Here is a 27910-nt window from a genome sequence, read left to right as displayed (position 1 = left end):
CCCTTGCATACATCACCCAGCAGCTTGGTTAAGTTTTGGTTTTGATTTTTTAGCTAAGTTTTATTTTAATCCAAGGACTTTGCTTCATACAAAATGTCATTGTAGAAACAATAGCAGAATCCAAAGTTTGGCTGATAAATATTACTCAAGCAGCAAACTAGTCAATCACAGAATATTTTTTTAAAGCAAGTCCCAGTTGTGTTGTGATTGGGACTTCCCTTTTTTTTAACACTGTTCTTAAATATAAAGTTTTGCAACAAACCTTTGATTTATATCAAATATAATTAAAAATTAACAAATGAATACATTGTATCAAAAAGTACGAAGATATACACTATCATGCACATACTTGCATATATGTATATATGTATATATTTTACATGCACACGTAACTTGTTCAAACTACAGCCACTGCTTGACTGGTTCCAGTGTAGACAACTGGTTGATGCATTTCAAATTTGGCAACTCACTATGAGATTTTGGGGGAAATGTGATGGCTGAGAAGACAGTGCAGAGAAAAAACCCCAAAGTCAGAAAATAAGACATAGTGTGTCCTCCCCCACGCCCTGTAACTATCACCAATTCCACTGTTTAGAATGTCCCACACAGACCAGTGAAGCCGTGTGGCTCTAGGAAGTGGATTCTCCACTCGGCGGGGCCTGGGGAGGCAGCTGCGGCTGCCGCACAGAATGGATACATTCAAAATAACGGGATGGGGGGCCAGCACGAAACGTCAGGATCAAAACACACACCCTCTGCTTTGTGACAGGCCACAGCGATCACATGCAGTCGGAAAGTCAGGGTTGTGTATCGTGTTGGAGTAAAATGCTCTGTTATCTTAAAGTTTCAGAGTGTTGTGCCTTCCAGTAAGGAACTCTATAAAATGGTTTGGTCACATCATGCTGAAACCCTAGAACAGGTGGCGGCCTTGTGTTTTATTTCTAGTAAACGTGTGTCTCTTGTTGCATAGCCCTGTGGGTTAACAGCATCCACTCACGGTGACACACCTGCACACAGACACGCACACACACATCACACGCCAAGTTTCTTAAAGGAGAATCATGGGGTAAAAGCCAAAAACACATGATCCAGCAAACAGACCATCTGACAATTCAAAACATGGAGGACACACCAGAATCTACTCATGGAAATGCCCCTTTCTTCTTCGTGAAACAGTCTCCCAGCGTTTCGTGCACATCCTATGGTCTTTCCCATATGAGTGGCCATGAGGATGGGTTTCACTTCCGCTGCCTGCCTTCCCATGTCTTGTGCCAGAGTCAGAGCTGGCTTCACGTGCCCCCTCCTCAGCCACTGTCATCACTCGCTTCCTCCAGGTTTCAGCTTCCTTTCAGTCGGGCCTCCTGCCAGAGGACCCACCCCCAGGCCCCCTCGCCTGACGCCAGGACACTTTCAGGACAGCAGAGGGTCTGCGCAGCAAGCATTCCGTCCCTGAGGATCAGATGTGGGTCAGACTGGAAACGCCCCACACAAGCACACGCTCCGTGCTCCCCGGGAAACCCTTCCACTTGCGGGAGGAAACCGGGAGACGCTCGCTTCTTGCGACCACAGTCCCACTGGCCGTGTCTGCACGTTCTCTGGACGGCAGCTTTCTACTCAGCTGCTATTTGGAACAGTTCCCACAAACCCCTGGGTTCACAGGCCTCGCGTCACCGCCCCCAGGAGCCTGGTGGGACAGGGCTCGGAGGTCAGGCACTTGGTCAGAGCAGCGGGGCCTGGACCCCACAGGAGGGCGGCTCCTCAGACACATCACAAAACATATCCTGGAAAATCTGCATCTTCCTGCAGGTTTGAGTTTTAAGTTATGTTAACATTTCCTTCCCCATTTATCTGGTTCTTTTGTTTTTCTCTAGGTTAAGTATATAGAATTGACAAAAGAGTGAAGGGCATTGCAATTAAAAACCGAACCCAACAGTAAGAACATCTTCCAGATTTGGTCCCTTTCAGGGCGGACAGTGTCTGGGGAGGGCCGAGCGTCTGGTTGCGTCGAGCCTATCTGCCGGCTAAGATATGAAGGGCAGCACTGGACGTGTGTTCTGTGGCCGCTGATGCGACTGTGGAGCCACGGGCTGGGCTCCCAAGGTTGCTGCTGTTTCCCATCGCATGGGGCCCAAGGTCTCCCCACCCTGTTTCCTGTAAAGGACGCTCCCCACAATTGAGACCTCCTGAAAGGTTCCAGGCAGCACCCCAGGTGCTGGAGCCCCTCCCCCAGGATTCAGACTCGCAGGGTCCAGCTCCGCACACGCAGCCACTTCCTGTGTCGGGTCTGCAGTCTGAGACCCCAGAAGGTAGCATGAGGGGACCGAGAGAGCCGCGTGCCTCCACGAAGGGTCGAGAGGAGGCGGGGCCTCCCGGCTGGCCCAGGAGGCGCCCCTCCTCCCAGGGGCAGCGGCCTTGCCTCGGTGCCCCCACGCGTGCCCGGAGCCCGGTGTGGATGATAAAACTCATCAACGGCAAGGCACCCGCTGAACGGGGCAGCTAGCACCAGTGGTCTTGGTCCGGGTGGTGGTAGCTGTGCCCCACGCGGCTGCTGGAGCTGAGCCCCAGCGTGCAGTGGTAGCCGTTGGGCACTCGGCGGAGGGGGTGGGACTGGGAGGTGAGGGACGACACGTAGGAAGTCCGGGAGGAGCGGCCCGAGTTGGTGGCCAGCGCCTCCTCGAAGGTGAGCGTGTCCTCAGGCTGAGTGCGGGCAGAGACCTCGCCGTCCAGACGCTGCCCCAGGTAAGGGTCAGAGCCGATCCGAGAGCTGGGTGCCAGGGGCTGGCTGAGGGCGTCTGTGTGCAGCAGGGCATTGTGTTCCGAAAGGCCTCGGCTGAGCCGGCCCGGGGAGAAGGCGGGGAGGCTGGTCTGAGCGCCCCCGAAGTGCACGGGCGAGGAGTTGGCTGTCTTGTAGGTGACGCTGGGACGGGGCGTCAGCGGGGTCTGGGGGAGCTGCCTCCGCCCACCGCGGCCAGGGGTGCTAGCACCAGATGTGGACAGCAAGGGGCTGCCATTCGCTGAACCACTCCCCTGCAGGAGAACGGGGCAGAGCAAATTAAAGTCAAAGGACAGGGCCGGACGGACCCAGCAGCACAGTGGGGGCTGCGATGCGGGTGGGCGGGGGCGGCCGCCAGGGGCCAGCCCTCCATGGTCAAGTAGCAGCTGGACAGCCCGGCACCAGGCGCCCCGCGCAGGGCCTGCAGGGGGCGCAGGCGGAGGAGCGGGACGAGCCGCCTGTCTCACCTGTCGCGGGGGTCCTGGCTCTGGCACGGCCGTCGGCGACGTGGGGTGGCTGCTGAGGGAGGGTCGAGGCTGCGGGGGCTCGCGGCCTCCGAAGCGGTCGCATGAGTAGAAGCGCTGCTTCTCGGAGGAGGAGGACGACGGCTGCCTCCGCTCCTGGGACCGGCCGCGCTCCTGCCTGCGCTCCCGCCGGCCGCCGGTGGGCCCGTCTCCCGGGGGCGGCCCTGGCCCCGCAGTGCTGCTGGGCGCTGGCCCAGGAAGAGAGGTGGTCACCACGGCTGAGCCAGGCGGGGACGCAGCCCCCACCCAGAGCAGCAGAGGGTCCCAGGGAAGGGCAGGAGGCGCGTGGGTCTGGTACTCACTGCCGCCTATTCAGGGCCGGTTGCGGGGTCACAACGTACAGAAAGAGGGTCCCCACGGGCTCTCAGACCCCCCGGCTTGGGACTCTGACACTCATAGGGCATCAAACGCACCGCCATCCTTGTCTGCGGACTGGCTGGGCCCCTTCTCCAGGGACTTCTGCTTCCTGTCCCTGCGGCGGTGGCAGCGGTGGTGGTGGTGGGTTGCGGCCTGGCTGGTGGCAGCGCGGTCCAGGCCGCCACTGCAGAGCTGTGCCGCGTGGGGACGCTGCGGCGCCAGTGTGGAGATAGAGCGCTTCATGGGGCTGGTGTCCGGAGCCGGCTGTGGGCGGGATGTGGACCGCACGGCCTGAGGGGGCCCCGGGGGGGCCAAGCACACGACAGAACCAGCCCCATGGGAGGGACCCGGGCCACAGTGGGGCGTGTCCCCAGAAAGGGCTGGCTATGCTTCCTGGGGTCTAGCAAGGGCTTCTGGGACCACCAGGCCCCTCCCTGACCCTGGAAAGCTCTTCCCCACCGGAGAGCCACCCTTTCTTCAAGAGCACGCTGCACGAGAGGCAGTTATGTGCGTGCCTGGCTCTCAGGCCAGGAAGAGAGCAGAAGCCATCAGCACTGGGAGTGAGAGTGACAAGTTACCAAAATAAAGTCCAGATTGAACATACAGAAGCAGAAACCACAAAAAGGAGGCAGGCACAGGGCTGAGAGGAGAAACTCATTGTGTGTGAGGGGGACTCAGGCCACTCTACCGCCCGCTAGAGTTGGCACACAGCGGGGACAGGCCCTGAAGGTCCCAGGCCACAGGCTGAGCCCTTCCCTGGGCCCTTGCCTGCCTGGCAAGTGAGAGCAGCGTCCCCTGACAGCCTCAGGTCTGTAGACCCCTGCCTGTGTCCCTGTGAAAGGGACTGAGCCCAGGAAAGCCCCTGCCAGAGGCTTCCTGCTCAGACACCAAACCCATTCCAGGAGGGGCCCAACAGGGAGCACTGCCTCCAGCGTCCAGAGAAAGGCCAGGCCACCCCCGAGCCTTGGAGGGCAAAGGGTGGACTGAGGAGGGAGGCACCGCGTGCATTGTGGGGGGGTTGGGGTGGGAGAGGCATGTGCCAGAGAGAGGAAAAGGTTGGGTCGGGGAAGGAGGTGGGTGGTGGGGACCCTCAGCTGGCCTGGCCACAGCTCGACACCAGCATCGTGTTCGGGGTGCCCAACGGGGTGGATGGTGTCCAGGCTGCAGTGCCCTAGGGAGGCTCTACCCTGAGAAGCTCACAAGTGGGACACAAGCCCCCTCCCCCCAGTGCACACCTCCCACCCTCACTGTCCCACCTCCCATGACCGAGTCTTCCAGACACCCACCTGTGTCTCTGCTGCCAGGCGGGGCATGGAGGCCGCACGACCCTGGCTCTCCAGCCCAGGCTGGGGCTCCCCATCAAGGCCCCTCATGGCCATGCTCTGCATCTGTACTTCCACAGCCTGGGGGTACAGCAGCCCCCCCGTCACACTCATTCCACATCCCACTCCCACTCTCACTCCCATCCCCATCGCACCCCCAGCCCTGTCTCACCACCCCCCCCATCCCTGGGAGCCCTCACTCGTTTTCCTGGCTGCGTCACTGGGATCTCTGTTGAGTGGCCACGCTCCAGGGGGGTCCTCGCCTCATGGGGCGCCTCCTGGGTCCTCTGAGGGCCCCAGGAAACAGACTCCTTGATGGCACTCTCTGGGGTTTGTCTGCGGAGAAAGGTTTGTCCTGTTGGCTCGGAGGTCCGTGTGCTATAGAACGTCCACCCTGGACCTGGTCGGACCTGCCAGGAACCTCCACTAGCCCAATTCTGGGCTACAAGGTGCCCAGAGGGGTGATGCCACTTGTGTGCAGGTGCTGCCAAGCTCAGAAACAGCAAAGGCTGTGGACCCAATGCCAGGGCTCAGAACGTGCAGAGAGGGGACCCTGGCCACCCATCCAAGGGGAGCCTGCACCCACCGCTTCTTGGTCTGGGGACACCTGGCACGTTCCACAGCCCTTCCACCACGTATGTGGTGGCAGCAGGGATCCCTGTTAACAAGGATGAGACCATGCGAGGACAGAGTGTACAATGCAGAGTAGTAAGGACACCCCATCCCCTGGGCACACAGAGAGCCCTGGGAGCCGAGGCTCCTCCCAACACCCAATTTCCAGCCACGGAAGCCTTTCTGCCCTTCAGATCTAGTCTCAAGTGTCACCCTTTGGGGGAGGCCTTCCCAGGGCACAAGCCTGCCCTTTCCCTATAAATATCTGTCTGGCTTATCACGCCTCCCAAATGGCATGGGAGCTGCCTGGCATTTGCCAGGGTTACTGTCCATTCCAGTGTTCAGCGTAGCATTGCACACATGCCCAGTCACACAGCTTGGGTGGCATTCATCACAATCAGAGTTCAGAGGTAGGGCCTGATGGTCTCACCGGCCACACTAATGACCAGTCCAACCGTCACCTTTGCAGAGCTGCCCGCATCCCCCTGCACAGTGCTGTCTGGAGCCCTCAGAGGAGTTTCCAGGGCCTCTGCGAGGCCAGTCCCCAGGGTCGTCATGCACCAGTGGGGAGCGTGATTTCTGGAAGGGAGCATCGTCGTTCCAGTCAGCTTCTCCCGGTGTCCTGTGGAGGCGTGCTCGGGGACGGCCAGGTGACTTGCTTTGGCCAATGGGGCACAAGAAGAAGGCTGAACACCTGCACTCTGCCCTTCCTCTCAGGCTGCTCTCAGGCGCTCACCACACAGATGAGCCCAGACACCAGGCATGAGAATAAACCGTCCTGGGCTCACCACCCGAGCAGCTGGCCCAGGCCTCGGCCCAAAGAACTGCCAGGCTGGTCCCGAACTCAAGAAGTGACACACCATTAAGTGATGGCAGTTTGTGACTCAACAAAAGCTAACTGACTAACAGGCCATGAACCAAATCAGGCTTCAAAGAAGAATGTCTAGACATGTGAGGAGAGGCAGGAGTCAGGAGCCCTCACCACACATGCCATCTGCAGCCACGTCCTCCAGGATGGCAGGCTGGGCATCAGGCCCCCTACTCAGCACTTGCTGAGGGAGACAGAGTTCACGTCCCTGCCTTGGCCTATGGCACGTTCAAAGACGTGGAACCTCCACTGGCCTTGGGGGCGGGGGACTAGCTGAAAGGACCCTGCCCTCTCACGGAACCTAGCCCAGCCTCCAGCTACTACCTCAGCAACCCACAGTGCAGACACAGGGACTGTGACTTTCTATCACTTGGTTTGGGTGCTTCTTCACCAAGAATTATTGTGACAAGAGTTATGTGATATCAAATGACCTTACCAATTTGTCTGTAAAATACAGTTGCTTCAGAAATCAAGACCAAAATGGAGATGTGAGAGGAGAATGTCTTAAAGGACTTAGAAAGATTAGAATAGGCTACTAATAGAATGGGGTGAGGCCCTGGGGTGAAAAAAATAATTTCTTAACAGTCTTTAAGCAACAAAGGCCAAGGAGGAAGTAGAGTCTGAAACCCCTCACCCGAAAGAGAAACAGGCACGAACGGTGGCGGGTGACAGTTGGAGTCATGAACTGTCTAAACCAGTTGGTCTCAGTGTTGTCAGAGGCATATAACATTACAGGAATTAATTTTAGAGTTCACCATAGAAACTGCTTGCAGCAGAGCTGGACTAGCTTTTGGGTGACACCCACAGTGAAACATATGGGTGGAGGTGGGCATAGGGTCAAACCAGAGAGCTGTGATGGAACCTGAGGGCTCCCTAGCATGCTGCTCGGGGGGGTCCCCTCAGAGCAGGGAGGTAGAGAAACTGGGAGGCCCGCTTTACCCACACCGTCAATCCTGCATGCTTCCCAAGTACTCACACCGCTGCAAGGGCTCACACATCGTCCCGCCAAGTACTCACCCCACCCCACCGAGTACTCACACCACCCCAAGTACTCACACATCACCCCGCCGAGTACTCACCCCACCCCACCGAGTACTCACACCGCTGCAAGTACTCACACATCGTCCCGCCAAGTACTCACACCACCTCACCGAGTACTCACACCTCCCCAAATACTCACACATCACCCCGCCGAGTACTCACACCACCCCACTGAGTACTCACACCTCCCCAAGTACTCACACATCACCCCACCAAGTACTCACACCACCCCACCGAGTATTCACCCCACCCCAAGTACTCATACATCACCCCGCTAAGTACTCACCCCACCCCACCGAGTACTCACACCTCCCCAAGTACTCACACATCACCCCGCTGATTACTCACACCACCCTACCGAGTACTCACACATCACCCCGCCAAGTACTCACCCCACCCCACCAAGTATTCACACTGCCCCACTGAGTACTCACACCGCCCCAAGTACTCACACATCGCCCCGCTAAGTACTCACACCGCCTGACCGAGTATTCACACTGCCCCACCAAGTACTCACACCGCTTGAGTACTCATACATCACCCTGCCAAGTACTCACACCACCCCGCCGAGTACTCACACCGCCCCACCATTGCTGAGGGAGGTCGAGCTCTTCTGCTGAAGGAAAACCCGGGCTCCTCGGAGCACAGCCGGTTGAGTCTGCTCCAGTGTGGCCTTCAGAGGGTGAAACAGGGACACGGTACCCATCTGCAGAGGGATACAGGGGAGAGGAAGAGCCCTGAGGGCTGGGAGTGTCCTCACAGATGCCCCTGCACAACGGTGCCCCAGCAACCTGTGGGACAGGGCTTCTTGTGTGGTGGTGAGGCTTCCTGCTCTCAGGCCCATCCCTACATATGGGACAGGCAGGGATCTGCTCCAAACCTGGTCTGTGAAAGTCATTTTACTTCATGGAGCCTCAGTTTCCCTACCTACAAAATTTGGGGACTGGATCCAATTACAAATGGCAAAAAGACTGACTGGTAGAGGTTGCTGGAGCCCTGGGTTGTGCGGAATACTGAGATGTCAGGGATGGGGGCACGTCTGCAACAGACAAGGGAAAGGAAAGCACGGGCACCAGACACTTCCCAACCCAAGGGGCTGAAGGTCCCTGTAAGCTCTGAACTTTATAGACTGAGGGCCTGCCTATGGTCAATGGTTGCTGAAGGTCTGGTAATGAGGGAAGTCGTCATCTGTGCAGGATGACATCAGGAAGATGGGCCCCTGACGTCCATTCAGTCGAGAATGGAGCGGGTCGTGACCCTGGGCCCGTTGCAGGGAATCGCTTTGGTCCCTGCCTATGTCCAGGGAAAGGAGGTTCTCCCTGCTCTTCCCAAAACATCTCCTCCAGGAACCTTCATAATTCTTCTTCTACCACTTAAAAACATGGTGTTGCTCAGGGCCTCTGTCCTCAGCTCTCTCATCTTCCACCCCTAAACATGAGCTCCCCAAGTCAGGGGCTCCCCAGTACAGCCAGACAGCCAGCTAATGGAAAGCACAAAGGCCGTATGGGATTAATGTCCGGGGGTTGGAGAGGCGGCAGCAAGAACCTCTCATCTTCCTTTCCCCACTGTGCTTTCTCAAGAAGGGTGTGGGTTCCCACCGCTGTCACACCTGGAGGTCCCCAAGTCTCAGCGTTATTTCTTGGAAATCCTGGAACCAGTACCTGGGACAGACCACCAGGAGCTTGGTGAATCTGGTCTCTGCTGGTTTTGTTCTGTTTGTAGAAGTCGAATATCATCAGAGCTGCATAGACTTTCCCCACCGTCATCTCATCAGCTGGGGAAGATGAGCAGGAAAGAGTAAGCGTGCAAAGGTTGGAGTTTGGGGGAAAAGGGGACGGGGAAGGCAGAGGACACGGCTGGAGCAGGTGAGGACGCAGCCCCCCCCCCGGACTCCTGGACACGCGCAGGCTAACGGGGCTCGGCCCTGAGCAGCGCCCCAGATGCTTTCCGTGTTCCCCTCGAAGCTGCACTGACTTCCCGAGGCTCCCCTGGTCTTCCAGAGGGGCCTCGGGCTCCCCACAACAAGGTGGGGGCAGAGCTTACTTGTAAGCACCTCACCGTTTGGGGCATCTGCAACAGGGGGAGTCTCCCTACCTTTTCTCTGGCTTTTCGGAAGCCAACTCCCCACACGAGGAGTGTGGGTGACTGACCCACAGAGTGATGCCCACATCCCCTCTCCCACTGCTCCTGTGCGCCCCTGAAGCTATAAACTGAGTCTAGACGACTGAGGAGGTAAGCCCAGCTCTCCAAGGTGGCTGCACAAGCACCGTCCCCCAGGCCTCCCTGCTCTGCTCTGGGTGGGACACAAGAGGGAGAACTGCTCGGTCTCACTTACGTTTATGTGGGGGCACCAATAAATCCAGCGTCTTCTGGGGCAGATTAGCCCACACAGAGCAAATCTCCTTCCTCAAGTCTGCGTCGCACTGATGCTGCTTGGTGCCAGCTGGGGCAGGACGAGGGTGGGAACAAGAAGAGAGATGTTAAGAGCCATTCCACAGACCCCCTGGGGTGACAGGCTGAGCTGGACAGGCAGGGAGACTCAGTATGGGGGACAGGGTGGGGGGGTTGAGGCGGTGCTGGGAGAATGGGGCGGTGGGAGAAACCCTGCCGTGGGGGTTACTCAGAGCTCTCCCTGCCTGATCCTGCCTAGAAAAAAGGGGCACGTGGGCTCAGCATTCAAGGGGTGTGTGTGTGGGGGAGGGGTGTCAGGGAATGGGGGAGGGGCGCTCATCCACTAACAGGTATTGAGCACCCACCAAATGGCAGGTACTGTTCTAGCTGATGGAACAGAAACAAGGGAAGAGGCCCTCTTGGAGGTACATGACTTTCGACAACTAAGGAGACAGAAGTTAAAAATCTGGCATGTCAGATGAGGTAGGGCTAGATGGGAAATAGCAGGAGGGCTGCAGTTTTTGACAGGGTGGTCAGGAAAGGTCTCGTGAGAAGTGTGTGGCAGACCCTGAAAGCAGAGAGGGACCAGCTTGGTGTGTCACATGACGAGCCAGGAAGGCTGGCAGACGCTGACATGGGAGCAGCGGCTGGTTCTGCGCAGAGGACTACACACGCCTGCCTGTCCTGTCTTCACTTCAGGGTCATTCAGGTTCATTTACATACAACAACACCCACCCCTTTGCATTATGCCATCCTACCAATTTTGGTAAATGCAGACAGTCACATAACCACCATCGCAATCAAGACATGGACACAGAACCACTGCGAAGTCCCTCGGACCCACCGCAGGCGACCGCTCAGCCTGCTCCTGCCTCCAGCAATCACTCATGTGTTTTCTGTCCCCAAGGTTGTGCAGAATGTCATACACATGGCATCACACAAATGTGGTGGCTTTTGGGTCTGACTTCGCTCACTCAGGGTGATGCATTTGCGGTTCTCCCACATCGAGGGGTGTAGAGTCTGTCTCTGTGGATGGCTGAGCACTAGTTCGTTGCATGGACACATCCCAGTTTATCCACTCACATTTGCATTCTTTACAGTTTGCGGCGATTATGAATAAGGCCATAAACATTTGTATATGGGTTTTGTGTGGATGTATGTTTTCATTTTATCCCCCCTTTTAAATATCCATAACGGTTAATGATACTGAGCATCTTTACATGTGTTTATTAGCCTTCCACATAATTTCTTTGGTGATGCAGCTATTCAAATCCTTTGCCTATTTTTATTGGGTTATTTTCTTATTGCTCAGTTGTAAGAGGTCTTTACCTGTTCTGGAAACCAATCTTATATCAGATGTGTGTTTCACAAATATTTTCTCATAGTCTTTGGCCTGCCTTTTCATTTTCTTAAGTATCTTTTGAAGAGCAAAAGTTTTTAATTTTGATAAAGTTCAATTTACCAAATTTTTTTCTATGGCTCAAGCTTCATGTGTCTTGAATTGTTTTAAAGATTTTTTTTTTTTTTTTTAAAAACCTTTGCCTAACTCAACATTGACAAGATTTTTCTCCTGTGTATTCTTCTAGAGGCTTTATGCTTTCACATTTATGTCTATGATTCATTTCAAATTAATTTTGGTAGAAGGTGGAAAGTACCTGCTATGGACTGAATTGTATCCCCTCCTCCTTCATGTGTTGAAGCCTAACCCCCACTGTGATTGTGTCTGGAGACACGGCCTAGAAAGAGGGTAATTAAGGTGAGATGAGGTCCTAAGAGTGGGTGCCGGACTCACAAGACTCGTGTCCTTATAAGCAGAGTGTGTGCTCACTTTCCACAGGCACTTAGAGGACACGCCACAGGGGAGGACACTGAGAGAAGGTGGCTGCGTACAAGCCAGAACATGCCCCAGAATGAAATCTACCTTCTTGGAACCTTGATCTTGGACTTCCAGCCTCCAGACTGTGAGAAGTAAATGTCTGTAAGTCACTCAGTTGTGGTATTTTGTTATGGCAGCCTGAGCAGACTACGATAGCAAAGGTCAAGGTTTCTAAACTAGGGAGGGGGTAGGGGGCGCATATAGTTGTCTGAATTTTTCTAGCACCATTTGCTGAACAGATGATCTTTTCTCCATTAATTGCCTTTGTGTCATCATTCAAAATCAATTAACTCAATAAGTGTGAGTCTCTTTCTGGAGTCTCTGTTGTTCCATTGAGTATGTCTCTGTCCTGTCACCAAAACCACATGCCTCAATCAATGCAGCTTTACAGGAAGTCTCTGATTCAGACAGGGTGAGTTTTCCAACTTTGTTCTGTTTTTCAAAATTGTTTCTGTTACTCAAGTTCTTCTGCTTTTCTACATACATTTCAGAATCAGCTTGTAAATTTCTACCCAAAAAGCCTGTTGGGACTTTGATTGGGAGAACACTGAGTCTGTTGATCAACATGTGAAGAATGGCTACAATATTGAGTCGGCTAATGCGAGAATGCAATATAGTGTTTGATTTATTTAGGTCTTTTTTTATTCCTTTAGTTAGTTTTGAATTTTGCAGCATACAAATATTACATATATATTTTTTAGAGTTCCCAGCAGTATAGAAGTATTTCATATTTTTGGTATGGTTTTAATGGAACTTTTCCCAAGTTTGTTAATTGCTAATATATAGAAATACATTCCTTTTTGTATACTGACCTTGTATCTTGTGTCCTTGCTATATTCACACATTACTTTTAGTAACTTTTTATGGGTTAGAGCAACAGAAATTTATTCTCAGTTCTGGAGGACAGAAACTCAAAATCATGGTTTAGGCAGGGCCATGCTCCCTCCAGTGAGGGAGGATGAAGAAACCTTCCTTGTTTCTTCTTAGCTTCTGGTGGTTCCCAAAAATCTTTGGCACTACTTGGCTGGTAGCGGCCTCAGTCTGATTAATTTTTTTTATTAGACTTTTTGGAATTTTCTGCATTGATAATCAAATTGTGAATGGGGGCAGTTTTACTTGTTCCTTTCCAATTGGTACACCTCTTATTTTTCTTGACTTATTACAATGGCTAGGCTCTCAAGTATGATGTTGACCAAGAATGGTGACAGTCAACATCCTTCTCTTGTTTTTGATCTTAGGAGGAAAGGTGTCAGTCTTTCTTTGTTAAGTATGTCATAAGCTGTAGGTTTTTCAGATATCCTTTATCAGATTGAGAAAGTTTCCTTTAATTTCTACTTTATGTAGAATTTTAAAAATCATGAATGGATGCTGAATTTTGTTAACGCATTTTCAGCATCTATTGAGATGATCATGCAGATTTTTTTCGATGTATTAAATTGTATTGATTGATTTTTAAACTTGAACCAACTTTGCACTCCTGGTGTACCCACCACTTTTGTCATCATGTATTATTTTACATAACAGGTATGGCTAGATTCAGTTTGCTAAAACTGTATTGAAGATTTTTGTATCTATATTCATGATGAATGCTGCTCTGTAATTTTCTTTTCTTGTTATATTTCTGTCTAGTTTGGGTATCAGAGCTCTGCTGGCCTTGTAAAATTAAGTTGAGAAATATACCCTTTTTCTATTTTCTGGAATAGTTTGTATAGAAAACACTTCCTTAAGTGTTCGGTAGATTTCACGAATGGAATTAATTCAGCCTGGGATTTTCTTTGTTGGAAGATTTTTAACCATGAATATAACTTCTTTAATATGTAAAGTGATACTCAGGTTATTTTTTTTTTCAGGTGATCTATTCTTCAATGGGCTTAATAGTTTGTGTCAAGAAATTTATGCATTTCATTTAATTTGTTGAAGTTTTTGACATAAAGCTGTTCATAAAATTTCCTTGTTTTCCATTTAATGTCAGCAGGATCTGTCGTGATGTTTACTCTTTTCATTCTCTTGTTGGTTATTTTTATCTTCTTTTTGTCTTGATTAGTCTAGCTAGAGGAATTTTATTGGTTTGATTTTTTCCCCCGCTTTACTGGGGAATATTGGGGAACAGTGTGTTTCTCCAGGGCCCATTAGCTCTAAGTCGTTGTCCTTTAATCTAGTTGCGGAGGGCACAGCTCACTGGCCCATGTGGGAATCGAACCGGCAACCCTGCTGTTCAGAACTCGCACTCCAGCCAACTGAGCCATCTGGCCACCCCTTGTTTTGATTTTTAATGTGATCATTCTGGCTGTTGTATAAAAGGGAGACTGAAAGGGCAAGAGCAGAAGCGGACCAGTGAGAAGCTACAGCAACAAGCTTGTCAAAGGTTAACAGAGAGCAGCTCGCACCAGGAGTTGGCAGTGGGCGAGGGTAGAAAAGTGATCACATTCTGGATGTGTTTTGAAGGTAGAGTCAGAAGTTATGACTAGAGATCAGATATGGATCAAAAATGGGGTAAGAAAAAAAAGGGCGAGAAGAATGACTCCAAGAGTTTTGTCTTGCGTGATTGGAAGAATAGTTTGTACTGACAGGGGCAGGGAAACTATGGGACTCTCTAGAGCTCAAGGGGCCAGTGAGCTCTGAGAGCTCGTGGGGCCTCCAAGTGCAGATGGCAAGTAACCTGTGGGATATATTGGTCCGGAGGCCTGGACCAAAAATACAAAATTGGATTCACAGTATTTAAAGCCATGGGAGTAGGTGAGACTGGGAGATGAGAGAGGCCTGAATAGGAGAAAGAAAAGGGTTCCACACAGAAGGGAATGAGAGCTGAGAAAAGGCTGCAGATGGGTCTGTGAGAACGTGGAGGTCACTAGGGAGCTGAACAATGGCAGTCTTGGGGAAGTGCTGTGGTGGCAGCCCAGAGCAACAATACAAACCACTCTGTCCAGGCGCTGGCTGCTCTGAAGGAAACACGAAAGACAGGACGTCGAATGAAGGGGAAGAGAAGAATTTTTTAAAGATGGGAGAAATTATTGCATGTTTGTATATTGATACAGACAATTCAGTAGAAAGAGAAAAATGATGGGTCAAGAAATCAAATGGATAATGAAATCAGTTGGGGAGTGGCCTCAGCTCCTCCACCACCCCAGTTGGATGCGGGGAGGAGGGTGATGTGGGGGGCAGGGCAGGTCCCCTCTGTGATGCTCATTCTCTCTGTGAAGGGGACGCTGTCAACACTGGAGGATGAGGGTGGGGGACATGTGGAGGGTCACTGTGCCTGACTGGGCACAGGCTATGTGGTCCTGTCGCTCAGCCCAGGAAAGGGCCTGGTGGAAGATGGGGCTCACTATGGGTGCTGGTGGTGAGGGCGCACAAGGCACTCAGACTTCACCGCAGAGGGTGCTGGCTCACGAGCTGGGTGAGGCTGTGTCCCAGCTCCCACATTCGCTAGCTCTGGGTAACCAGACAAGGCGTTTCGTGTCCTGCAGCTCAGTTTCCTTACAGAGCTAACCTGTCGACGGTTATCAGGGGACAGTCAGTGCCCAGTACAGGCGCCGTGGGCAGCTGTCCTCCGTGCCCTCGCGACAGACCCCTCACCCCCATCCCTACACACCCGCTTGGGGATGGCTCTTGAGGGCAGGTGCGTGGCCCTGGCTTGGTGTCACCATGGTCCCCAAGGCTGCCTTGCTCACCTGGAGCCAGCTTGATGTCCAGTGCAGTCCGGATGAGGGCCATCAGCGTGGATGTGAAGTGGACGGTCATGTCCTCATTGGAGATGGGCATGTTCATGCGAACCAGACGCTGGGGACAAGGGTCAGGTCAGGGCCGGGCCACTGCCCCCCCCCCCACCAGGACCACAGTGCTGGAGGCTGGGCTATCTTCCTGGGCTGGTCTCTGCAGGTGCCGGGACAGGAGAGATCTGCCAACGCTCACACCCACCCCTGGCCCCCTGCACATGTGAGCTGAGGGTTCTTCTGGCTGCAGAAAAGCAGAAGCCAGGGTACGGATGTGCAGGTAGCAGACGGGCAGCCTGAGTCCCTCCCAAAGGTCAGGCACCTCCTCAGCCAGAGGCCCCCTGCCCACTGCCCATGGCTGAGGAGGGAGGCAGCCACCGAGCCTGGGACAGCCCCTACACAGGAGGGAGGGAACACCCCTGTCCCCAAAGCCGGCCCAGACTCCCCTCCTCCACCGCATCCAGGAGCTCTGGACAAGGGCTGGGGAGCCAGGAGCGCAGCTCTCAGAGCCAGCTCCAGCCCCGGGAAGGCTGCCACTCCCCAGCTGGAAGAAACATGCCCCTCAGCCCGGAAGCCTTGGAGACCAGCTCCTGGTGGAAAGACCCAGAAGGTGGGGCTGGGCAGGGCCTTGGGCTCAGCCTGCAGCCTGGGGCTGGCAGGGGCGGCTGGGGCTGTCCTCAGGAACACAAGTTCTTCAGAGCAGCTGCAGCAGAGCCTGCAGCTCTGCTCCAGTTCCCGCCCCAGCACGTGGAAAGTGCCCTTTCCTCTCTGCAGCTTCCAGGACAGCACAGCTGTGTCTGTTAGTGCACTCGTCTGGGCACAGCCATCAGCTGCCCACAGCCTCAGGCTGAGGCCCAGGAGGAAGGGGTCTCAGGCGAGTCGGCTGTGCCCTGAACACAGAGGGGCACCTCGTCCCCTTCCACAGAACGGGAGTTGGAGATGGGGCACAGGACCCCTCCCTGGGGTCTGCCTGTCCTCTCCCAAGCCTGCCGTCTGTCACAGGACAGCTCCTCTGCCCCTTCTCTGGGGAGGCCTTCTCTGTCCCCAGCCTTTTCCTCAGCATCCTAGCCCCCCACTTACTCCTCAGCCTGCTGGAGGGTGGGTGGCTAGAGACGGGAACCCAGACTCTGTGCCCTGAATGCTGGCAAAGCCCCGCTTAGCCCATCCAAACCTGGTCCCGGGACCTCACCAGGAAAGAGCTTCCCAGTATGGATGGCACTGGGGGAGGGGAGGGATTCCTCTCCAGGGGAGCTGGGGAGCCGGGAGGTGAGGAGGAGCAAAGCAGGTGGTTCCCGAAAGAGGGGGTCTCAGTGCAGAGCACCTTCACCGGAGGCCCTGCAGTCTGAGGGGGCAGCAGAGGAGTGAGGCCAGAACAGGCTGGAGTCTGCCGGGTGCTTGGACCCTCTGGCCACAGCGTCTGCATCACCTGGACCCTCCCCAGCTGGCCAAGCCCACCCACTGCTACCACCCTGAGGCCGCCCCTGGCCTCTTCCTGCCCAGAGCCTTGGAGTTGGCCTGCACAGCTGGGGAGGGGCTCCAGAGGTGTCAGTGCGGACAGAGCTCTCCTTCTTGGGGACAAGCTACAGGCTTGCATGTAGGGCCTGCAGGCAGGCACAACTCATGCCAGGCAGGGGAGGGCTAAGAAGACACCAGAGGCTGCTGTTTGTGGCTTGGGGGAGCCACTCAGCTCCCAAAGGTTATGCAGCCAGGACACAGACTCAGGTGCGGAACCAGAGCAGAGAGAGCGCGCACAGAGAGAACCAGGGACGAAGACTCTGGCGGGAACGTCATTCAGAGAGCGGGAGGCAGCGGGAAGGCTCCAGACATATACTGGCTGTTTGCAGGGGCACTGGGGCTGTGGGAGCAGGTGGGGCTGGGGCCCTGGGACCTGCCTGCCCATCAGGAGGGAGGGCTGGTGGTGTCCCTCACTGTACCCCCATCTTTGCAGCTCAGCTCCCTGTACTCCTCAGCAGTGGGGGCAGGAGTCCCAGGCCCACCTGGGCCCCCGAGGCTGTGTCACCTGCCGTGGCCTCTGAAGCCCCAGGAAGGGCAGCAGGACATCTCTCCCTGGCACCCTTCCCTCCTCAATGCCACAGGGCCTCCTTTCCGCCATGGGGCCTACCAGGCCCTGGAGACAACACGTCCCCCCCAGGCTGACTGCAGAACCAGAGCCTGAAGGCTGGGGACAAAGCAGCTGAATATGGCACTGAGCCCAGAACAAAACAGCCTCTGTCAGAAATGCTGGTTGGTGGCCCAGTTTCCAGGAAACGGGAGGGGAAGGGAGAAGGCAGCTGGCAGGCTCTGAGTTCCTGAGTGTACAACCCTGGGTGTACACTGTCCCTGAGTCTGGGAAGGAAAGGGAGATGGCTGGGCTGAGGAAAGAAAGAGACAGGGAGACAGAGTGGTAGACGCGGACAACAAGCCCGGCCAGCACAGCTGGCTTTCTGTGCAGGGTCCGGGTCACTACCTTGTACGCCACTCGCGCAGGGCACTTCTTCCCCAGCCCCAGGGGTGGGGACATGTGTTTCAGCATCTCGAACATGTCACTGTAACTGATGCGCCCACTGGAGACCCGGCCCGGAGACGCAGAGGCAGAGGGGTCCGCAGGAGGCCGGGAGGAAGCAGACAAGAGAACAACCCAGTTAGAGGCCTCGGCCTCACAGTAAACGCCCAGTGTGCTGGGGGGGGGGGGGGAACGGGACGAGGGGTTTCTGTGCTCCGCTTGACCCACAGCCTCGGCCTGAGAGCACGGCAGCCCCACATGGGGCAGGACAGCGGCGGGCAGTGGAGGGCTGAGCAGCGGCTGCATGAGGTGGCTCTGTGGGTGTCCACTTCTGATTTCACACCTTTAGAAACCACAGAACACGGCAAGTCAGAAAAGAGCCCTTTCACCGTGCCAGGACAGCTGGTAGACAGAGCTGCGTGACCGACGAGGCCTGAGAACAACGGCTGAAACCCCGGCCCCCTGAACAGCCAGTTTGCTTCCAAGTGAGCCTAAAGGCTAAAAAGGTGGAGAGAAATCTAAGACAAGCAAGAAAACAAGAGCCGGAGCCATGCGCTTCTGCAGGGAGCCCCGGGGCTCTGGAGACCAGCTCGCAGGACAAGTCTTGCTGCAAGCACAGGGACTCTGGCCACACAGGGACCCTGGCCGCTGCTGAGGCCAGGGCTGGGCCGGAAGTGGGGGACTGTGGGTGGGGGAGGGACCAATCCACGTTCAGGGCTCCAGGTTCAGGAAAGTGTCTGGGGGCCGATGACTGGATCTTCCCAAGGAGGACAGGCCACCAGGCCTGAAGCCTCCCTCCACCCATGGGACACCTGCCTATAGGACCTGCTTAGGGTCCCAGACACAGTCAGCTTCAGGCTGCCCAGGACAAAGAGGGCATAGCCTCTTCCCGGCAGGCAGCTCCCCCCCAGCCCCTGGCCCCCACCCAGGGCTCCCTGCCATGGCTGTGGGGTCAGTTGGGAGGGGACGAAGGAGGGCCTGTCTTTGGAGCAGAACCACCTGGGTTATTGGGCTCTTCCGACCCAGAGGGAAAGCTGCTCCCTGTCGAGATGTGCCCACTTCCCTCTGGTCCCTCGGCCTCCAGGCTCTCTGACCATCAGCCCGCCCTCGAGAGCCTGGAGCAGAGCCGGCTGCCACCCAGAAGGATTGCCCACAGCCCAGCCAGATGCTTCGTGTGAGGCTCTGTCCCCAGCTGGGTGGAGGGGTTGGGAGATTAGACGGAGACAGCGCGTCCAGGGCAGGGCAGGGCGGGGCGGCGGAGAGGTAAGGTCAGTGGTCCCGGACCAGGCAGGGAGTGTGCGCTGTGCTCGCACCTCGGATAGGGAAGGGCACCGACGAGGCTCTTAGGCCGCAAACCTTGTGCGCCGAGCTACGACGGCAGTTCTTCGCTAGGCCAACAGGTGGCGCACCACGGCGCAAAGCCCTGCGCGTCCTCACCCTGCACGGCCCGGGGACAAAACCTCTCGGTCACCACACCCGGGCTCCCAGCCCATCCCGCGCCGCCCACACAGACTGTACCAGGCGCTGTGCACCGCAGCTCCCCGCTGCGGGTTCTGGGCTTGGCGCACTGAGGAGGCAGGGCCACCCCTACTTCCCGGGGCAGCACAGGAAGCAGACACTCCGTGCGGACATGGTCAGAGGCCACAGCCACCGGCCTGGGCCCGGGCCCTCCCAAACGCACGGGCTCTCCCGACTGTCCCCACCGCCCTGAGCACTGCCCTCCCCTGGAATCTGGGCCTGGCACGCAGGGACGCTTCTCTCATGCACCACGTCCCCTCATCGCGTCAGCTCCAAAGCTGGTGGCATTGACTTCCGGGGGCGGGGGGGGGGGGGTGAAGGGAAGAAGAGGAAGACCGCTCTGGCCTCACCCAGTGTGTTGCTGGACCCAAGGGACCCACGCAGAAGCACGGGAAGCAGGGGGCGGGGGGGACAGGTGGGAGAGCCTGCCCCCATCCACAGCCTGCTCCTTGGCTCATCTCCTGCCAACAACCCCTCATATGCCAGCAGCCTGATTCCAGAGCTGTCCCCACTGCTATCAGACAATGTCAAGGCTACTTGCTTAACCCAGATTCCAAGGTCTAACTCATCCTATCCTAGCCGTCCTCTCAGCCCCCTTGCAACACTTTGTCCTCGCCAGCCAAGCAAAGCCAGCCTCCCCTTCACTACCACCCCGCCCTGCTCTGCAGCCCATCCATCCTGCCCCCTTGGCTCTGGCTCAGTGCCACCTCCTGACAGACTCACGCACACCCTGCCTCACGCACTGGCTCGTCTTTTCTCCCAGGACCCAGGTGGGCTGAGCATGTGGAGACCACAGCCCTGGTCCCCAGCACATGCAGGAGCTCAGAACACTGGCCACACACATGGATGAACGTAAAGATGAGCAAGAGTCTGCTCACAGTGGGCGTCACGGGGATGCACCCCTCCAGCCCACACGTCACCAGTCTGTGGAAACTGTCTGAGCCCCCTCCGTGCACAGTCGTAAAGCCAGTCTGGCCTGAGCCCACTTCCTGTGTGTCCTAATTCTGTCCCGCCCTTGGCTGACCGGGCACATCCTGCGTCTGCAGCTCACAGAGACGGGGGTGCCACCCCCTCTTGCAGGCCTGCACTGATAGGCCTTTGCCTGTTAGTCCAAGTCCCCTCCTTAACAATCTGTTTTCTGTAATACAATCGTCAATGGAAAAAATATGCCCGGGATGGCAGCCTGTGTGTAGACCAGTCGGGATGCTCCTTCCAGAACGAGTCTCAATCCTGCCTGAGAAGGACCAGAGGCCTGGGTGTGGTCAGCCCGCCCTCCAACATGACTGTCGTTGTTGACCAGAGAACCTGTGAAGGCTCCTGAGCCTGTGAACTCCAGCACGAGCTCTGGCCGTGGCAGTGCAGGTGTGGTGACGCGTCAGGGTAGTGACAGGGCTCTCTGAGGCCATGAAAATGGTCATGTGAGAAGACCGTGAGAACTCAAGAGTCCCACAAAGGCCCTGACAATGTTCCCCAAGCCCCGGTACATTCCTGAGGGCCAGAATGAGGGTCTCATAGGAGGGTTTTCAGCCTGGGGAGCTGCAGCCAAGTGCACGGAGACTGAGGAGCCAGCCGCCAGAAGGGAGAGCCAGCACCGGCCCACATGGGCACGGGGAGCCCTGGGCCCAGCCACACCTGAAGGGGACAGTCACTTGAAACATGGCCAGAGCCCCCGAACCCTGCTGAGATCCACGGCTTTGGACCAGCCCCAAGGACCCCCGAGCAGGCGGATCACTCACCACGCAGCCGGGTCATATTCGGCCCAGACGCGGATGAACTCGTCCAGGTGGTGGGGCCCCAGGATGGAAGAGTCCCGCGTGAGGTACTCAAAGTTGTCCATGATGACGGCCACAAAGAGGTTCAGCATCTGCAGGACAGGATGGAAGAGGGGTGACACAGAGACCCCCCCGCCTGCTGGCCGAAGCCTGTGTGTGTGAGCAGGGGGCAGAGATCAGCCGCCTGTGTGCTGTTCCCAGTCATGACCCTGAGCCGACAAGCAGTCCTCGAAGGCTGCCGCTCGAATTCCACCCCCTCACCATCTCATGTCCATCCTGCCATCCAGGTTCCACCCCCTCACCATCTCATGTCCATCTGCCATCCAGGTTCTACCCCCTCACCATCTCATGTCCATCTGCCATCCAGGTTCCACCCCCTCACCATCTCATGTCCATCCTGCCATCCAGGTTCCAACCCCTCACCATCTCATGTCCATCCTGCCATCCAGGTTCAGCCCCCCGCTCTGCGGCCCCGTCCTCGTCCCCTCTCAGTGATGACTGTGGAGTTAAGTTTGCTCACAGGAAGCCAATAGCTCAGGTTCTCCATCTTTGTACTTGACGGGAATGTCACTCAGCACACGATCAGCCATTTGGAGCGTATGGCTCAGTGGCATTCAGAGTATTCACCATGGTGTGTGACCCCTGCTCCCCAGTTCCCAAATGTGTGATGGCCCAGAAGACCCTCCTCCCACTCCCTGGAAACCACCAACCTCCTTTCTGTCTATATATAGATTTGAGATATTCTTATATAGACGGAATCACACAATATATGACCTTTTGTGTCTGGCTCCTTTCGCTGAGCGTGATCTTTTCCAGGTTCACCGTATTGATGTGTGTGTCAGAATTTCATCGCTTTTTATGGCTGACTGCTATTCTCTGTGGTACAGACCACAATCTGATTATCCACCTGTCCACTGACGATACGTGGGTTGCTTCCATGTCTCGGCTGTTACGGTTAATGTTGCTGGTCAACACTCGTGTACAAGTTTCTGTGTGGACATGCCTTTTCATTTCTCTTGAGTGGAATTGCTGGGTCACATGGTAATGCGTACTTTTTTGGGAACTTCAAAACTGTTTTTCACAGAAGCTGCTGTGTTTTCATTCCCATCAGCAACATACAAGAGTTCCTATTTCTCCACATCCTTGCCAACACTCACTATTTTCCGTTTTTTTTAATTATTATTCCAGTCTTTCTACTGGGTGTACAGTAGTATCTCACTGTGATTTTGATTTGCATTTCACAATGATCTGAGATGTTGAGTGTCTTCATATACTTGTTGGCTACTTGTATATCTTCTTTGGAAAAATGTCTATTCTGAATCTTTGCCCATTTTTACATGGTTGTCTCTCTGTTGTTGAGCTATAAGGGCTCTTTATATATTTCAGGTAAAGCTCTTATAAAATAGTGACTTGTAAATATTCTCTCTCATTCCTCAGATTGTATTTTTACATTATTGATAATGTCCTTTGATGCACAAAAGTTTTTAATTGTCAGATGTCAAGTCTATCTATTTTTATTGCCCATGACTTTGGTATAAAAATTGAGTCCTGTGCCAAGTCTGAGGCCTTGAAGATTTTCAATCTCTATTTTCTTCTAAGAGTTTTATAGGTTAAGCTCTTATGTTTATGTCTTTAATTGATTTTGAGTAATTTTTGTATATGGAATGAGGTAAGGGTCCAGCCTCACTGTTTTTTACACATGGAAATCCAGTTTTCTCTTCACCATTTGTTGAAGAAACTATTCTTTCCACATTGGATGGTCTTGGCATCCTTGTCAAACATCACTGAACCAGATGTTAGGGTTTATTCTGGACTCCCAATCCTATTCCATTGGCCTATATATCTGTCCTATGACAGCACTGCCCCCCTGCGCCCAGCTTTACTGAGGTGTGACTGAAAAATAAAATGGTAAGCAACTTAAAGTGGGCATTATTGTGCTTTTACATACACATGTTGTGAAAGGGTCCCGGCCACCAAGTTAATTATCACATCCATCACCTCAGGTTTATCGGTGTGTGTTTTTTTTAAGATTTTATTGGGGAAGGAGAACAGGACTTTATTGGGGAACACTGTGTACTTCCAGGCCTTTTTTCTTTTCCAAGTCAAGTTGTTGTCCTTTCTATCTTAGTTGTGGAGAGCGCAGCTCAGCTCCAGGTCCAGTTGCCATTGTTAGTTGCAGGGCGTGCAGCCCACCATCCCTTGTGGGAGTCGAGGAATTGAACTGGCAACCTTGTGGTTGAGAGCCCACTGGCCCATGTGGGAATCGAACCTGCAGCCTTCGGAGTTAGGAGCATGGAGCTCTAAGCACCTGAGCCACCGGGCAGGCCCCCCCCTAGTTTAAGTGTTTTTATCATGAAAGGATGATGCTTTTTCTGCATCTATTAAGATGATGGTCATGTGGGGTTTTCTTCATTAATGGTGTGTTATTACATTGATTGATTTTCATATGTTGAGCCATCCTGGTATGCCTGCGATGAATCCCATTTGGTCACTGTGGATAATCCTTTTAATGTATTGTTGAAATTAGTATTTCTTTCAGGATTGGTCTGTAGTTTCCCTCTGGCATTTTCTTCTGCCTTTAGTATCAGGGTAATGCTGGCATGAGAGAATGTGTTAGGAAGTGTTACCTTCTCTTCTATTTTTTGGGAAGAGTTTGAGTAGGATTGATGTTAATTCTTTTTTAAATACAATTTTATGTTGTAGTAAAAATACATTAAAAACTTATTACTTTAACAATCACTTTTAAGTGTATGTCAGTGGCACATAGTACATTCTTCACCCTGTTGTGCAACCATCACCATCATCATCTACAGAACCTTGGCACCTTCCCAAACTGAAACTCCATACTCATTAAACACTAACACCCATCTCCCCCCCCGTCCCTTGCAACCACCATTCCACTTTCCGTCTATATGACTTTGACTATTCTAGGTACCTCATATCAGAGGAATCATACAGTATTTTTCCTTTTACAACTGGCTTCTGTCACTTAGCAAAATGCCTTCAAGGTTCATTCATAGTGTAGCATGTGTCAGAACTGCCTTCCTTTTTAAGGTTGAACAATGTTCTCTCATATATTCATATCCATTCATCCATTGATGGACACTTTGGTTGTTTTTACCTTTTGGCTGTTGTGAATAATGCTACTATGAATATGTGTGTACAAATATTTATTTCAGTCCCTGCTTTCAAGTTTTTTGTGTATATACCATGCAGGGATTGATGGAGCACACTGTAATTCTATTTTTACTTCTTTGAGAAAATGCCATACTGTTTTTCACAAGTGGCTGTACCGTTTTACATTCCCACCAGTAGTGTACCAGGGTTCCTCTCCAACACTTAGTTTCCGTTTTGTTTTGTTTTTGTCTTTTCTAATAGCAATCATAATGAATATGAAGTATTATCACGTTGGGGCTTTAATTTGCATTTCCCTAATGATTGGTGATGTTGAGTATCTTCTCATGTGCTTATTGGCCATTTGTACATTATCTTTAGAGTAACGTCTACTTAAGAACTTTGCCCATGTTTGTATGGTTGTTTGCCTTCCTGTTGTTGAATTGCAAGAGTTATCTATATATTTTGAATATTAGCCTCTTAGATATATGATCTGCAAATATTTTATCACATTCCTTGGTTTGGCTTTTCACTTAGTTGATAGTGTTCTTTGATGTACAAAAAGTTTTAATTTTGAGTAGTCCAATTTATCTACTTTTTTCTTTTGTTGCTCATGATTTTGGTGTTAAATCTAAGAGTCCTTTGCCAAATATAACATCAGTAAGATTTGCCCCCTATGTTTTCTTCTAAGATTTGCATAGTTATAGGTATTATATTTAGATGTTTGATGGAGGTTGAGTTAATTTTTGTATATGGTGTAAAGTATGGGTCCTACTTCATTCTTTTGCATGTGGATATCCAGTTCTCCCACCACCATTTGTTGAAAAGTTTATCTTTTCCTCATTAAATGGTCTTGGAAGCCTTGTCTTCTGACCATGTATACGAGCATTTATTTCTGGGTTCTCTATTCTATGCCGTCATTCTACATGTTTGTCTATATGCCACTATTACATTGCTTTTAGTACTGAAGTTTTGAAGTAAATTTTGAAATCAAACTTTGTTCTTTTTCTTTTTCTTTGGCTATTTGTGGATCCTTGAGATTCCATATGAATGGATAGAGTTTCTTATTTCTGTAACAAAAATTAAAACCATAGTTTTCGATAAGGACTGCATTTATTTTTTATTTTTATTTTTTTTATTTTTTAATAATTTATTTTTCTTTTTATTGGGGAAGGGGAACAGGACTTTATTGGGGGAACAGTGTGTACTTCCAGGCCTTTTTTCCAAGTCAAGTTGTTGTCCTTTCAATCTTAGTTGTGGAGGATGCCGTTCAGCTTCAAGTTGTTGTCCTTTCAGTCTTAGTTATGGAGGGCGTAGTTCAGCTCAGGTCCAGTTGCCATTGCTAGTTGCAGGGGGCACAGACCACCATCCCTTGCGGGAGTCGAACCGGCAGCCTTGTGGTTGAGAGGACTCGCTCCAACCAACTGAGCCATCCGGGAGCTCAGTGGCAGCTCAGCTCAAGGTGCCATGTTCAATCTTAGTTGCAAGGGGCACAGCCCACCATCCCTTATGGGACTCAAGGAGTTGAACCGGCAACCTTGTGGTTGAGAGCCCACTGGCCCATGTGGTAATCGAACCGACAGCCTTTGGAGTTAGGAGCATGGAGCTCTAACCTCCTGAGCCACCAGGCCGGCCCAAGGACTGCATTTAAAGTGTTGACATTTTAACAATATTACATCTTCCAAACCATGGAGAGGGATGTCTTTCCATTTAATTAGGTCTTCTTTCATTACTTTCAGGAATGTTTTGTAGTGTTCAGGGTCCAAATCTTTCACTTCCTTGGTTAAGTTTATTCCTAAGTATTTTATTCTTTTTGATGTCATTGTAAGTAGAACTGTTTTCTTACTCTTCTTTTCAGATTGTTCATTGTTAATGTACAGAACATAACTGATTTTTGCATGTTGATTTTGTATTCTGTAACTTTGCTTAGTTTATTTATTAGTTCAAATTTATTTTTGTTGTTGTTTTTTTTTTTTTTGGAATATTTAGGATTTTCTACATTATGATCACGTCTGCAAAAAGAGATGATTACACTTCTTCCCTTCTAAATTGGATGCCTTTTTTTTTTTTTTCTTGACTAAGTGATTTGGCTGGGACATCCAGTACTATATTGAATATAAGTGGCAAAAGCAGGCATCCTTACCCTGTTCCTGATCTTAGAAGAGAACCTTTGAGGTTTTCATCATTGAGTATGACGTTAGCTAGGTTTTCCATATATGGCCTTTATTATGTTGACGTAGTTTCCTTCTATTCCCATTTTATTGAGTGCTTTTATCAAGGGGGTTGAATGTTTTCAAATGCTTTTTCTACATCAATTGAGATGACCATGCATTTCCGCCCTCCTTTCTGTTAATGTTGAGTATCACACTGAGCTTCATATATTAAACTATCGCTGCATTCCAGGAATAACTCCCACTTGGTCATGGTCTATCATTCTTTTAATATGCTATCAAATTTGGTTTGCTAGCATTTTGTTGAGGATTTTTGCATCAATATTTTTCTAGTAGTGTCTGTCTGGTTTTGGCGTTGAGGTAATGCTGACCTCATAGAATGAGTTTGGAAGTGTTCCCTCCTCTCCAATTTTTTGGAAGAGTTTGAGGAAGACTGGTGCTAATTCTTCTTTAAATGTTTGATAGAATTCACCAGTGAAGCCACCTGGTCCTGGACTTTCTTTTTGGGGGAATTTTTTTTTTTTTTTTAAAGATTTTATTGGGGAAGGGGAACAGGACTTTATTGGGGAACAGTGTGTACTTCCAGGACTTTTTTTCCTCCAAATCTAATTGTTGTCCTTTCAATCTTAGTTGTGGAGGGTGCTGTTCAGCTTCAAGTTGTTGTCCTTTCAGTCTTAGTTGTGGAGGGCGCAGCTCAGCTCCAGGTCCAGTTGCCATTGTTAGTTGCAAGGGGCGCAGCCCACTATCCCTTGAGGGAGTCGAACTGGCAACATTGTGGTTGAGAGCCAACTGGCCATGTGGGAATTGAACCGGCAGCCTTCAGAGAAGAAAAGCACAGAGCTCCAACCACCTGAGGCACTGGGCCAGCCCTGGGGGAATGTTTTGATTAGTGATTCAAACTCCTTACTTGTTATAGGTCTATTTGGATTTTCCATTTCTTCTTGAGACAGTAATCCGTATCACTCCAGAATTTGTCCATTTCAACAGCTTGGGTTCTAAGCACAGGCTGGCCAAAGTATTTTACATCTCTAAGCGTCCATTTCTTCATTGTGATAATAACAATATCAATATCAGGAGTGTTACAAAGACTGAAGAACTTACAGCATCCATGAGACTATGCACACGATCTAATTCAGTAATTGTAAGCAGGTTGTCACCAACCTCACTTTCCGTTATTCTGTCAATGCCCCTACACCGATCAAGGTGACTGAATCGCCACCTAACCTAGTCCTGCCACCCATCCCCAAAGTCACAGTTCCATTTTTCCCACTGTCACTTCTCTGCCAAACCAAACCAGATCCGTGCTTCAAAGCATGAGTTACCCAACAGATCCAAACTAGACAGGTAGGTGCCAG

At 52.2% G+C, this 27910-nt stretch overlaps 1 protein-coding gene across 8 annotated transcripts in view; it reads right to left on the bottom strand.

Annotated features, from left to right (window-relative positions):
- Positions 1-28: 28 nt before the first annotated feature.
- CACNA1B (calcium voltage-gated channel subunit alpha1 B) overlaps positions 29-27910 on the bottom strand; it is a 168170-nt gene continuing 140288 nt past the window's right edge. For 4 of the 8 annotated variants that reach the window (XM_074331468.1, XM_074331471.1, XM_074331470.1 and 1 more), the window contains 12 exons: positions 21235-21362; positions 17945-18041; positions 15436-15544; positions 9833-9940; positions 9159-9271; positions 8076-8203; positions 5563-5634; positions 5177-5312; positions 4941-5057; positions 3711-3918; positions 3241-3485; positions 29-3027 (listed from right to left, as the gene is read on the bottom strand). In XM_074331468.1, the coding sequence (XP_074187569.1) occupies positions 2497-3027; positions 3241-3485; positions 3711-3918; positions 4941-5057; positions 5177-5312; positions 5563-5634; positions 8076-8203; positions 9159-9271; positions 9833-9940; positions 15436-15544; positions 17945-18041; positions 21235-21362 (1992 nt within the window). In that variant the 3' untranslated portion in view covers positions 29-2496. The remainder of the gene's footprint in view (positions 3028-3240; positions 3486-3710; positions 3919-4940; positions 5058-5176; positions 5313-5562; positions 5635-8075; positions 8204-9158; positions 9272-9832; positions 9941-15435; positions 15545-17944; positions 18042-21234; positions 21363-27910) is intronic. The other 4 variants (XM_074331473.1, XM_074331474.1, XM_074331475.1 and 1 more) reach the window with 2 other exon arrangements.

Source organism: Rhinolophus sinicus, linkage group LG04 (genome assembly GCF_036562045.2).
Source record: "Rhinolophus sinicus isolate RSC01 linkage group LG04, ASM3656204v1, whole genome shotgun sequence".
Taxonomy (NCBI): domain Eukaryota; kingdom Metazoa; phylum Chordata; class Mammalia; order Chiroptera; family Rhinolophidae; genus Rhinolophus; species Rhinolophus sinicus.
Note: the sequence above shows the minus strand (reverse complement) of the source record. Positions and strands in the feature narration are given on the sequence as shown.